The following is a 14,538-nucleotide window of genomic DNA, read 5'->3' on the forward strand; positions in this document are numbered from 1 at the left end:
TTTAGTTGAACCTGTCATAGGACAGAAGACTCAAAAAATTAAGTACTTCTATCAAGCTAATCACTGCTAAAAGAAGTGTTCCCCTAAGTAGGAAAACATGCTGCCAACCTAGAATTTTGGAAAGGTTTTGAAAATTAGCCTCAGTCCCTCTCTCTCTGGGAGCGAGTTTATCATATTGTGAATCCACCTTTTGTAAAGACAATAAAAAGCAGAAATTTCTATGGATTTTTAAAATACGCCAAGGCGAGCACACTCTTTCAACTACCTACTTAACAGGAGTAATGCTGGGATCCAGAGCCGGGAAGAGGATTTAACTTATTAAAAGTTAAACTCATGGATTTAAACATAACCCATCTCCTGGCAAGCAGAAGTCCCCCATGCTCGCCGCCTCGGCCGCTCTTGGTTCCAGCTGATCTCAGCCCGGAGCTTCAGGGCTGCGTTTTGCAGAGCTGCAGGAGTTACCTGGCCTTGGCACCCAGAGAAGATGCTACAGTAGACACAATTCTTTTCAGAGTTTTGGGAACTTGCATTTGTATTCTGATACACTTTGGTAAAATCTGACCTCAACTTTCCTCAAGTTTGACCACTTTGATGCCTCAATTTTTCTTACTCTTAAGAAAAAAAAAAAACAATCCCAACCAAAAAGGAATTTTTTTGACATTTCACAAAACGCCCTATTTGCCCTTCCAGCCTTTTTCAACTGTGAGTCTTTAGCTCTAGAGGCCACAGGTTTTAGACACAGCTTAAGAGAACTTCAGACTTCATGTTCTGATCCAAAGCATTTAAAGTTCATTCATTTCTTTTGCAGTATTTGAAATTACACCCTTAAGAGGCCAGAAGTGCAAACAAAATAACTAATCTCATTTTTCAGACTATCAGACATCAAACCCGAAGATTGCTAATTTGAGAAGCCAGCGTTGGCTCCTAGCAGCTCCATGGAAGCACCTACACCCGTGGCCTGATTTGGAAGGGCTTTGAGCAACAGTTGGCTTCAGCATATCTGAGAAACCTTCCTTGGGAGAGGACCCACCAGCTGCAGAGCCAAACACACCTCCCAAATGACACCCTCGAACCCCAAATCCATCCCAGAGCCACTTGGGCAGCGGTGGGAGAGGATCTGCAGGGAGAGGACGGGCTGCAGCTCTGGTGCCCAGCCACTGCAGGGGTCACCTGCCCTGAGCCCAGGGGAGCCAGTCCTGCTCTCTGCTATAAACACATGCTGCATCAGCCTTAGACAGAGCTGAAGGTCATTAATGGCTTCGATGTACTTCAGATCCACTCACTTCCTAAAACCGAACGCAGTCAGTCAGGGTCAGCTAGACATTTTGCTGCCAACAAGCTGAATTAGAGACGTGAGCGGTGCTACTTGTGCCCCAGGAGGTCAAAGCATCCCTTAGCTGTGGGGTCACCTGGAAGAGGTACCTCTTGTGACCACGCTTGGTGACTTGTGTCCATTCTCCAGTGGCAGCAGGACAAGCCCAAGTGCTCTGGCTCCTCATCAGCATTCAACTTCTCTCTCCCAGCTTGGGTAGTCGAGCCCAGCTGCGCTCTGCAGCATCCACCAGTGATTCTCTGACTCTCTGCAATGTAGGGCTAAAAGATGTGTCCCTGGCATCAGTCCCCAGCTGCCCACCACAGAAGTGAAGTGGGCAAAAGGACCTTCCTGCGGAACCGGGTAATGCTTGTATGTCACTATTACTGTTATTAGGAGACCATCAGACCATGCCCATTAGCTACACCTGAAGGAAGGTCAGCTTAGAGCAAACCCATCGCAGCTCCTGCAAGGCTGAGCAGTGGTTTGAGACCAGTCCCCACCGTGCCTGCTGTCCAACATCCCCAGACAACCCGGTGATGGCCTCCGCGGCTTCTCCAGCAGACGCCTGGCACCACTGGCTGCCCAGGGCTCGACGGGACCAGCTCAGACCTGGCAGCGAGAGAAAAGGGTAGAATACGAGCAAGGGTCTCTCTAAAGCAAAGGTGTAATTCCTGCCCTGGCTGCCTTTTCTTCTGACACAGTCGGACTTTGATGACGTGATTCTGACCTCTCCTGGCAGAGGGCTTTTTGTGGGTGAAGTTTTACTGCCTTCATCACTGCAGGTACTATTTCATGCAAATGTGACAAGCAATTAAGCCTGAAGACATACCATAGCATATTCTGACACCCTCAAGACTGAAATTCAGCCTCTGCACAAAGGACAACTGCAGTGCAGCAATCCCTTCCCCTCATTCCCCCCAGCTTTTCAACAGCAAAGACAGTGCTTTGTCTCTGATAAACTGGTTCAAAAGTCCCAGAAATGGAAATCTTATTATTACCCCACAGAGGTGGTGTACAGGACAGACAGCACAGTTTTCGCTCGAATGCAAATAACAGACTTACGCCGTGGCCAGCATCTGCAGGAGTGGGATTGATTCTCCAGCTCGCTGCCTCAGAAGTCCTGTGGCAAACCCTTATGACAAAGGCTGCCCCCAAAGCTGGGGGAAAAAGGATAAATTTTAAAAGCTGCATACGTTTTGACACATATGTCCCTATAAGCACAGTTCAGATGTCCTGTTGAGATGCTGTTTTTATAGCCTAAGCAGGCTTCAGTCTAACTTTAAAAAGCTCTAGTAAGTATGATCCCACTATTTAGCTCAGCTCAGAAGATTAACAGATAAGAAAAAAGGCTGAGCATAGTTCGCTGAAGCTGGATGAACAGAGTGTGTGGGTTATTTTACGAGATAGATTTCAAAGATTTTGCCAAGTTCCTCTTTCAGCATATACCATGATCTGAAGAACTTTATCCATCATGTCCTTCCTACTACGCTCCTTTCACAGTCATCAGCTAAACACCAAATTAATTTTTCAGATCTCTCTAAGTAAGAGACCAAACCCTTAAAATCAGATGGTCTTTTAGTTAAAAGGCTGCAGACAACGTTCACATGAAACATGACTCAACGCAGAGCCTGGCTGAGCCCCAGCCTGCCCGCGTCCCCAGGACAGTCTGTGCCCTGAGAAGGCACGGCTGTTAGCACATGGCAAGTCACGTCTCAGGACAGGGGCTCAAAACGAACCCCATGGCTTCTTGCTGGGTCTTGGACGTGCTGAAAAACATCGCTGGGTCACGTTCCGGTAGGCAGAGTGCAGCCCCTGTGAGCATTGCTAAGGTTTGCTCAGCTTCGTGGTGTTGGACCTGGCAGTCAGGTTCATTTTAAAGCACTTATTTCTGTATTACATGCTGCAATTTCTGCTGAAACCCCTGCAAGCAACAGCAAAAGCATTGTGTGAAAGTCTCCATTGCCTTCTATTTAACTGCTGTTCTGGCAGGGAGCTGGCTGAGGTCAGCCCCATCACCTCCCGTCACTGCAAATTTCCAGCCACAAACCCCCATTTCCACAGGTAAAACCCACACACCTCTACATACAGAAGCCTGCCTTTGTTTTTCAGGAGTAATTCCCTAAACACATGACTCCAGGAGCTGGGGCTTGACCCAAAGCCCCGGCTGCCCTCGCCCCGGGCACTGCAGAGCTGCCAAGGCAGGTGCCAGGCTGAGGTTCGCACCAAAGGGGCAAAAGCTGAACATTTCCTACCAGCTCTAAATGATGTGTCACGTTTGACAGCATTATAGCAGCCTTGACGAGAGTCACCCAAAATGGCTTTGCATGGACGGGAAAGTTTCTAAACCATTTGTAAACAATGGTTGGGAATTTCTTAACTTCCAGGAGGAAGACATCTATGCCTTTCTGAAGGAATGCTCTCACGAGAAGCAGCTCTGCAATATAAAATGAGGTATTTTTAAAATAAACTGGTTTTAGGGTAAGCTGGGAAAATACTCCAGGTCTGTATTTGCACATGCACATTGTCAGCACTATACATTACATAGCACAAGGACAGCATATATCTAACCCAGGGACAATCTCTCACAATTAGAGAAGCAAACTACACTGACCCTTCTGAAGGAGCAAACACCTCTCCCCTTGGTGCAGTCACGCTGATGGCCACCAGCAAGGGTGTGATGGTTGCCAGCTCCCAGCGGTGCAGCGAACAGCTTCACCCCCCCGTGCGAATTAAGGAGATCAAGAGGGACTGGAGTGCAATGCCACGACTTTATCCCTTAAGCTACCTGGCTCCCCAGCGGCCTCTTAAAAATCCACAGCGATGGAAAAAAGTTCCCCAAGACCAGCAAGAACGATTAAAATGTGTTTCCATTTATCTCGCCTGCTCCAGTGCAGAGGGCATGTTTTTAATATCAAGGGTGCATGCAAGGGAGTGTTTAGCAAGCAGACAGAGGAGGGCTTTGTACAAACATGTCGGTTTTATTAACACTTTCATACAAAAAGCAAGATAGCTGGGGAGCATGCGCTGCGCTGAGCTGGAGGTCACAGGGCACACCAGCTGCATTTGCCAAACACCTTCGGGCACAGCTCTGCAGCCAGGCAACGTGAATACATCTGGACAGGGCAGCAACTACTGCACTGCAGTAACACAACACACTTGCGTCAAGGCTCAGGCTTGGTGTATCTCCAGCTCTCATAGTCCTCAGCCAGCCTCAGTCTGGTTCATATGTGCACAGAACTAATATTTGTAATAAGTAATTTTAGAAGAAATTAGAGTAGGTGAAGAAGCCTAAGAATAAAAGAATTTCTATGTATCCTATACATAGTATTTAATTTTCAGCCATACAGGAAAGTCTAATGACCATTAATAGAAAATAAACATCAGTGAAACATCAAGGTATTTTTTGCAATATAATAACCCTGAAAAACAAAGGTAGAAGAGCCTCAAAATTCTCTCCTCTCTCCAGCGGCAGCAGTGCCCTCCTGCCAGATGATTATCTGACCTTAGCTAAACTCAACGACAGTCTAAACCCCAGGAAGGATTTTCCCTCTGCTTTCCGGTGTTCAGGGTCACCTTCCCAGCCCAGCAGCAGACAGCCATGGTGTAGGAGAGCATTACTCAGTGCAGGCACCAGGCTGATGCTCCTGCCAGTGCTCAGCCTCAAGCTGCCCTGCTGTGCATGGGCTGCTGCATGCGTTGGATCAGACTCCCCACTGATAGAAAATAATGTCTGCTACAGAGGGGAAAAAAAACCCCAAACCATCACAAGTATCCAGCCCAGCCTCCTGCCTGCTCCCCCTCCTCTTAGGGAAGATGCTGCTGGTCCCATTTCAGTGACACCTGACTGAGCCACCATTTAATGCTGCTATTAAATCACTTTTCTCACCATCTGGTGTTTGGCTTAAGGAAGAAACCTAGTGAGCTTAATGCAGGCAATGTCCCTATTCCATCCTTGCCAGCTTACTGTCTCTCTCCTCTACTCCCAGTTGTGGGAATTGCTGCATTTCCAAGTGTTATCATATCATACTTCCTGGTTTGTGGGTTTTTTTTTCCCATAAGTGCCTTCAGCAGCTAATTGAAAGACAAAAGCATCACTGGCAACAAGCTAATCTTCAGACTAGAGAAATATTACCTGCTTAAACCCCAAAGATGCCTACTTCATCAGTGTGGCTTATCTGAACGTCTCTCTCTGTGAAAGCCAGGGTAAGGTACACAGGAAAACACAATGAAAGCAGTAGGATAATATTTTTTGTTTTCATTTTGGAATTCCCCAACCTTTTGCTTTTACTCATTAATAAAGAAGATAAACTCAGCTCGAATTATAACATGTCTTGGGTTTTCCTGCTAACAAACAAGCACTGGCAGTGCCTGTGGGACAACCGAGCCCTGCATGGCAGGAGCAGGCTGTTCCAGGGGATGGGAGGCAGCTACTGCAGCCTGGCTGTCCCAGGCTCTCCGCTCTCCCTGGCTGCCACTTACCCACCCCTCCGGCCAAAGAGAGGTTTGGGAGCAGCTCCCTGCCCTTGACGCATCCCCTTCACCCGCCGTGCTGGCAGCCGGTCTGCCCTGTGCCACTCATCTGGCTGCAAGGAACCTAGGGGACCACAGTAAGCATCCCTCCTGCCCCCATCACCCCATCCCTGTATCAGCATTGCCATCCCCTGCCCCAGCACCCCATCCTTGCACCAGCATTGCCATCCCCTGCATCCAGCACCCCATCCCTGCACCCAGCATCACCACCCCCTGCACCCAGCTGCCTGGGACGGTGCTCTCTCTGCACACTCTCACCCCAGCAGGTCACACAAGCAACTGCCAAGAGCAATTAATTTATCTTAAGTGAGCAACAAGTGAAAATGGAATGGGGTAAGTTATTTTTCCCCGATGGATAAGAACACAAACACTGAACTATGCCTCCCTCTGCTTCCAAGCAAACACCTGGTATTTCTGAATACACAAGCAGGCTGTTTCTGAACCTGTGTCAACAGAATCATCACTGAAACCGATGTTATCAAGTAAAATAACACGGTGTGTATCTACCTTACTTCTTTATCCAACAGCATTTTCTGTTTTGTCTTAAATCAACCCACATTGTTACTATTTCAGTATAGCACCTATTTACCTTCAACAAAACCAAGTTATTCAAGGGCAGAAAAGAAACACCATTTGAAGTTTCCATTCCCATTTTTTCCCTTCATCCTAAGATTGGGTTTTCCCCTTTCAAATACCAGGATTGTTCAAGCTCACTTGAAGATGCCGATTCATGTAAGAGATACATAGAGGATTTCACATGAAAGTTACAGCTACAACAGTCTGACGTGTCAAAGTGGTTCTGAGAAAATGCCTTTGCTTTCAAATGATTTATATTATATCAGAGTTACAAATAAAACAGACTTGTGTGCAACCTCTTCACCCAGTATATTAGACCAGTGGTGTTGGTGGTACATATACCCTGACTCGAGTGCGAAGCGCTGTGTGAGTGTTCACAGCTCCAGGCTGACGCCGCTTGCAGCCGCCGTCAGGATTCAGCATGTTTCTGCTATTAAATCAGCCCTCAAACAACAAGCTGGGAGTTCCCATGCGACGGGAACCCGGGCTTGTGCCAGGGCATTATCTCATCCTTTGTTTTCCCCAAAGTATGAGGCAGACATTTTCCCTCTCCTCCCGCCCCGAGAGCACCGGCCGATGCCCGCGCAAGGGCTGGGTGCACGGGGGGGGGCAGGGGTCCTGACGAGAGCAGACATAGCCCATCCCACCGGCCAGGGGAGGAAGGAAGGTCGGTCACCTCCAGAACGGGAATTCTACCTCCCCAACAACAAGGCTTTAACCCCCAGTTCACAGAAATAAGTCTGGGCTATACCATGCTTTCACAAAGTTGTATATGGAAATTTCATGCACACCACCAGCCTGCTGAGAACTTAATGCAATACGCAAAGCTAATTAATCAAATGAGGAGTAATTAATCCTGAATAAAAAAAGCCCAGGCCTTCTCCACTTCCCAGAGCTCAGCCCTCAGTCAGAGGGTCAGGCTGGAAAGCTGCCGCTCCCGGGGCACACGCAGCACAAGAGGGGACCACGGCAAGGGGGAGCGGGAGCACTGACCCACCGGCCCCATCCCTCCTCCAGGAGCGACACGGGTGCTGCTGCGCTGGCTCGCTGGCACGGGGATGCCATTCCCGTGGGACAGGGCGAATGGACCGCCTGCGGGAAGTACCACTCCCTCTCCGGGCAGCCGGAGGAAACCCAGCCTGTCACCCCACATAGCTTACCTCAGCCAAGTGTCCAGGTCTGGGAGGGCTTGCATCCTATTCCAGCTCTGGCTATGTGCTGCCAATTCAATTTCTGCTGCAATTATTCTCCCACCCAGACACTTGATCTACTGTCAATTAGTGCTGATGAGGCTCTGCCCCACAGCCTGAAGCCCGTGTTTCCAGCCCTCCTGGGCCAGAAACCTGCCAATTCTGGCAGTATGGGAACGGTCAAGAAAACAAACATCCTCTCCTTTTATTAGCACCACATGGCAGTATTTTGACTAGCGAGTTCACGCTACAAGAAGCCGAAGACAGCGGGATCCCCAGAAACTGATGGACCGGGCTCTGCTCTCTCTGCCTTGCTGAGGCGGGACAGCCAGGGCCAGTGCCTGCAGCGATGCCGACACAGGGCGCACAGCCGGTGGCAAAGCCAGACCGGAGATCCCAACACATCAGCAATGATTTCATGTCTGCGTGACGGGATCCTGACTTCATGCAACGGTGCTGCTGGAGAGCACCGAGCCGCCCTCAGCATCCCCGTGGGTCCCACCGTCACCCACAACCAGGTCTGGCAGACACGAATCTTTTCGTTATTTAGGACGCAAGTTTGAATGTCACTGAATTTGTGACCTCCTCTATAGACTCCTGCTGTTAAGGGCAGACTTGTATAGTGTAACCAACTGATAACCGAAGCCTGCTTTTTTAAAACAAATGGTATTTCACGAAGGTGACCCACTAGCATCCTGTTCCATGTAATTTCTGCTGTGAACAAGCAGCTCTCTCCACTTCCAGCTTCTGCAGTTGTGAGGGCAGTTATTCCCTGCAGTCATGGCATTAATCAGTTTTAATAAGAAGGATTGATTACATTCTTGGTCTTTGCATAGGGGTTTTCCACAAAGCTCAAATGACAAACCACAACAGATTTAGAAAGAGAGGAAAGCTCATCAGCTGGTCCATACCTTCCAAATTCTCTCGCACAAAAGATAACTGCAAGCCTCGCTGCCTTCAAGACAAAGACTGCACCTAAATAAATCAAATTTAATTATAGGGTATATGCTTTCCTAGAAATTGCACAGATTTAGGCATTCTGCTTATGCTCACACATTTTGGGGCCTCTAGCAAGAATTACTGTAGTCACAAGTCAAAAGACTTTTTAGACATCTTTGCCCATTATGATGGAAAAGTTGACAGAGTAAAACCTGGAGGAAGGAAAGACATGTGCTCCACATTACTGGAAAGGCCACTTGGGGTAAAACTCTCAAAACCCTTTTCAAGGACAACCCCAAACCTATTTTTGTGATTTGAGGGCAGAATTCCAGCAGATTCCTCCCCTTTCCCCGTGTTTCAAAGCAGATTGCTTTTTTTCCAGATGCGAGGAAGTGCACCTAAAGGTTGTGCATTTTGAGCCAAGCTATTACTTTACAATGAACCTTTTCTTTCTCACGATCTAATAAGTGCCTTTGCTCACAGGGGCTGAGCAAATACAGCCCCGGGTCATATGGCATCGCTCCAGCAGGGACTCCAGCCACGATCCGAATCTCTGCTCCTGGGGGACAGGATGCCTGCTGCAAGGGTCTGCACTCCTGAGTGCTGACGATCACCCCTAGCATCAAGCAAATAAGAAGACACCTGCAATAACACAGGGCTTAGGACAGCTACTGGCACACGCACCCAGCAGTCAGCGTGAACCATGCTGAAGCCTCAGCCACACTCAAGGCACAGTCGGTTTGGGGAGGGAGACAAAACAACCGGCACGCCGAGGGTGCACCCACAGCAGGAGCACTCTAACGCGCGCATGGCAGCTCCCTTGCTGCCTCTCTGGGAAACCCAAAAAGCCATTAAGCAAGATGACGTGGGGATAGAGCCACTGAAAAAGACAGCAAGAGCTGGAACCTGCCATCTGTACCTGTGAACACTTGTTCGCATGCCTCTCTCAGTGCCTCGCCACAAACACATCAGCTTTACCCACCGAATACTCCCCAGATTTACACATTCTCAGTATAGGTCTGAATTCAGGAAAATCCATCTCTACCTCCTCGTTACAGTCTATGTAACTGTCTAATTTTTAAAAAGATCCATATGTAGCATATATTAATAGTCAGATTCAAATCCAATCTGCATTAAACCTCAGAAATGTTGTATCTGGCAGTGTGACTGCTGCACATTTGTTCCTCATTTAATATTATTCATAGAGTTTTGGGTACATCAAAGTCTATTAAGAAAAAATATCTGTCAGAAAAGATTGCCATAATTGATTGATGAAGCAAACGTGGCCAGAACTCAAGGCTCAAGCACACAGATCACCCTGCCCCGTCAGTCAGTGCAGGAAAGATGAGCAGACCCATGAGTCGCTCGTGTGTGATAGTGGGGTGGGTTTGCCAGTGCTGCCGCTCTGCAGTGCCGGCAGCTGCCAGCCCCTCTGCCCTCTGGTCCTGGGCAGGAACGCAAAATATTTGCAAATCCCACATGCACTGGCCAACAGATTCACAGGCGTGACTATACAGGTCTGCTCTTCGTGGGGTATGGAGAATCTCACTCCCATCCTTGTCACTTGATGGAGTTACTGCTGCCAAGGCTCTTTTCCTGGGAGGGCTGTGGGGGGACCTTGGGACCCTCATCAGGACACTCAAAAAGCCACCTCTAGAAACCAGCAGCAGAACTAAGCCAGTAGCATCCTCATGTGGGCACTTTGCAGGTGCTGGAGAAAAAGCTCTCCTGAACCAGCCCAGGCCAGAAGCCACCTTTGCGGAGAAGGAAGCCGCACCAGCAGTATGTGAATACTTGGCATCAGCACACAAGCACTCCTGCCTCGCTGCAGCAGTCACGGTCTTGGTTTCTTTGTCAGCCTGATGTACTTTTGTTTTCTGAAACCTGCAGGCAGCTCTGGTGCCCCTGCCCCTGCTCTGGGAGGAGCTGGCCAACCTGCAGCACTGAGAAGGCTCAGCGGGCTTCAGTCCTGCCATGCATTCCCTCGTGTGCCCTGGGAAAGCTGGACAGAAGAAAACAACTCCAACCCATGCGCATCTGCCCTGCACCTATCCGAGGGGGAGCAAGACATCAGGAGGTCCCCTCTGCCCCATCCCCTCCTCCTGGGCTCCTCCTCATTCTCTGGCTATCCCTACTGCACCCATCATGGACCAGCACATCCAAAAACCCAACAGCTGGGTAACTCAGGCAGAAAGGGAGGAGTGAGATATGGTTCCTCTTCCCTTTGAGGAACCAAAGGAGAATTAGAGTCATCTTTGACCTCACTAACAAGCTGTTACTCAAGAGCTGGGTATGGAAGATGAAGATCTACTCAGGTCCACCCACCTCCCAGCAGCAGGGTGCTGCTGGAGACAGCCCCGGCGGGTGGAAAGGCAGGGCAGGCTGCAGGCAGGGTGCTGGCAGGAGGGTCTGGGGAAAAGGGTTGAAGACAGAGGGAAGAGGCCAGCTGCAAAACAGAGAGAAGGGAGAGAAAGGAGCAAGACGGGAGGGAAGAGGAAACCATTACCCCCCAAAAATATATCCACCATGTGAACTGAATCACAGTCACGGGACAAGGAGGGTGCGGTGGATTTTGCAAGCAGCCGAGAGGAAGGCACGTCAGCAAAGGCAGGTGCAAACAGACCCTGGGCATGCTGTGGCTCCAGGAAGGGCAGGCATCTGGCAGCTCCATTAGGAAGGCTCCATCAAAAATAATGCTGACCACGAGCTTGGTCACTGGGCTTGGGAGACCTGGTGCTGGGTGCTGCCCGCCCTGTGGCACTGCCCAGCCTCCTCATGCCACCAGCAAGCTGATTCCACAAAGCCCAGCTTGTGCAGAGGGCAATTATGGAGCTGGGTTTAAGCCAGATCAGGTCAGGGATCTGGTTCACAGAAGCCTGGGCTTTACCAGCCCAAGCAAAGCACAACAAGACCTGCATGGAAACACCTAACCAACGTGATGCTTTAAAACCATGCATAGAAACTCCTTAAGCTCTGGAAGGACTGCAGGCAGAGCAGAGGGGTTTCCAGATATGGATCTCCTTCCTCCAGAAAAGCCAGGCTGGAAGGGCAGCCTGTGTGCTGGGCTGCTGCCATACCTGTGGCTCCGGCTCTACGTTGATCCGGTACGCTTGAGCCTTGCCATCTTCCAGAACAGGAGGTGACCAGGTCTTCCCTTCAGTTCTGCAATGGGAAATTAAGTAAACTCAACTTACATTAGTTTAAAAAAACCCCAAACCCAAAATCAAAGCAGCAACACACCAAACAACAAAAAAATCCAGACTTCTTAAAAAAACCCAAACAACAACTGACAAAAACCCACCAAACCATACATGTAGTATATAGGCTTGCCAAAGAATTAATGTATACATGTGTTTGCCTAAAATTATCCTCAGAAATACTACAGTGGTAAACAGAGAAAATGCCAATTCTGTGTTATTAAAACCATGAAGCGCAAAACTATTCTTGAACTACAGGCTCCTGCTTAGTGTGGAGTTTAAGATACAAATTTATTTCAGTTCAAGAAATCAGTAGACAGGCTTGTGGTGGTTCTTGTTTTACATACTGCTGGCTTTGCCCCTTTATTCTGGCCCTGAATCCTGAAATATACTCCGAATGCGTGCATGTGTGTATGTATATATATATGTATGCATGTAATCCCTGGCAGGCCCGTATACTAGACCACAGCAGAAATCGTACAAATGCCTTTCAGGGAGAAGGCTTATGCAACCCTGTATGAATCATCTTGACCCTTTCAGCAGGTGCCAGATAGAGGAAGCCCTACAAATACAGTTTCCATTCACAAATGCATCTTCAGTCCTGCCAAGCCAGAGCAGGATGCTACCACTATCCAAAGATTTTTCCATGTGCCTGATCATTTTTTCCCCACAAAGGTACGTGGGGCACGGCCGGGACAAGATCTCCAGCGTGGCTGTCCTCTCCAGCACTCAGGGCACGAGGGAGCTGCGGGGCTCAGGTGAGGTCCAGCAGGGACATACACAGGCTTCTCTGGGTGCTGAGAGGTTGACTGAGGAGATGGAAACTACGCAAAGTATAAGATAAATTCTTCACATGCAAACTGTTCTGTTTACCATCACAATCCGCATATGTACCACTTAATGAAAACAGCTCTTGTTTGATAGGCACAGATCGCTGGCTGCGGCCAGGTGTCCTCTGCTGGACGCTGGCCCCTGCCACACACCACGTTCAGCTCTAGTTTAATGATCTGCAGAGTCCAAGTTTGAAAAATAAGGAGCGTGGTTTTAAACCAGGAACTCCTGAGGTGATATTTTACCTTTGCTATTTTGCCTCTAAACCAGCCTGTGTACAGACCTACCTTTCCAAACTCAGGGTCCAACCCAAACCCTCTCAAAAGCAAAGGCTCCCACCGTCTGTAACGCACTTCGGATCCATCCCCTGAGGAGTTCAGCTTTTTTTGTTCCAAACCACTATTCAGTACTACCATCACAGCTTTTTCAACAGGGGATAACATACTCTTTCTCATAGCTAGATGTCTTGTTCTGATAAGTTATCTTTACTGTAATTATTTGATTTTAAGTGGGGGAATTCACTTTAAGATGGTCTTTCCAGCTGTTTTCGGTGGGACAAAAGAAGCCGCCCTTCCCAGGAATGGCAGCCTTCCTAGCAATCCCGACTTGCTTTGTGCCATGATCCAGTGCTGTGTATATCACTTCCACATTGAAAGTTTCATCTGGAGGCCCAGAACAATGAAAATGCCTAATTACATTGGCAGCAAGCATCATTATTATTTCCGTGCTTTTTTTCCCCGTGCACTGAATCAGCCCGATGTGTGCTCACGCTGCCGCTGAGAAGGGGCAGTTACGACATTCCTCTTTGCTCAGCTCTGGAGCCCGCATGCCAAACACAGCTTAAAGGATCCCTGAAGACTTCAATTTGCCAGTAAACAAGAACTGAGATTCAGAAAGTGATTCTGATTGCAGAAGATAAGAGCGATAGCAGTAAATTTGCTCTGCATGAAGCTACGGCGTTCATTCACCGGTACTGCCAGCACATTCTAGTTGGAATTTCCCAGGTCCCCACATCCCTGACAAACAAAAATCACACCATCTGTGCCAGAAAGCAGCTAAACTTGTGTTTTCAAAGAGCCATTATAGGTGCCTTTACACTTAATGAAAGACACGGCCAGACTTAGGTTTGTGTATAGAATGACAGAATGGTTTGGGTTGGAAGGGACTTTAAAGATCACCTAGTTTCACCCCCCTGCCACGGACAGGGACACTGGCCACTAGCCCAGGCTGCCCCTAGCCCTGTCCAGCCTGGCCTGGAAGCCCATTCATAGTCAGTAGGCTTCACCATCAATTCTTTAGAGCAAACAGAAGTCCTTGGTATGAGCCAGGCAGCCTCATACAGCTCCCAGCGATGGCCGGAGCAATGCCAGACTCACCTCAGCCACAGCTTCCACTTGAATACTCTGAAATTAAGCACAATTTAGGTTCTGTTTGGTCCTTCTAAAGGCAAAGCAAAGGGGTACGGAAGAAACAGGAGCCTCAGCAAATAGAAATGCAAGTTGTAAGTTTGATGAGATTTCTGCTTACACAAGGAGACTCCTTTTCTGCAGGAACAGCAGAATATGAGGTAATCAGAAATAATTAAGAGATGACTCTGAGTACGATGCCATGGGCAGCTACTGGAGAAGGGGCTGATGCTCCGAGGAGCTGACACCCCTGTGCCCCCGGCAGGACCAGCAGCACAGGGGGTCCCCTGCAGCCCCCCAGGACAGGGGAGCCGAGCCAGCCCTGGAGCAGTGGGGACCATGGGCTCAGCACGGCCACCCCAACCCACTCTGGCAGCAGGTTCACGCTGCCAACAGTCAGATCTTTGTGTTTAGGCAACAGCAAAAACTAATCACACTTTTCTAACGTAATGGGTGTGAGATCAGACATCACGCTCAAATGTTCCAAGTCGTTTAACTTACGGCTCAAGGACAGGAAAAGTGTTTTCAGATGTGTTGTAGGGGATTAAAGTCAG

At 48.8% G+C, this 14,538-nt stretch overlaps 1 protein-coding gene across 1 annotated transcript in view; it reads right to left on the reverse strand.

Moving 5' to 3' along the window:
* PDLIM4 (PDZ and LIM domain 4) overlaps positions 1–14,538 on the reverse strand; it is a 54,190-nt gene that overhangs the window by 16,211 nt on the left and 23,441 nt on the right. The window contains 1 exon segment of the mRNA XM_037398543.1: positions 11,628–11,712. Coding sequence (XP_037254440.1) covers positions 11,628–11,712 — 85 coding nt within the window.

Source organism: Falco rusticolus, chromosome 8, assembly GCF_015220075.1.
Source record: "Falco rusticolus isolate bFalRus1 chromosome 8, bFalRus1.pri, whole genome shotgun sequence".
In the NCBI taxonomy this organism is placed as follows: domain Eukaryota; kingdom Metazoa; phylum Chordata; class Aves; order Falconiformes; family Falconidae; genus Falco; species Falco rusticolus.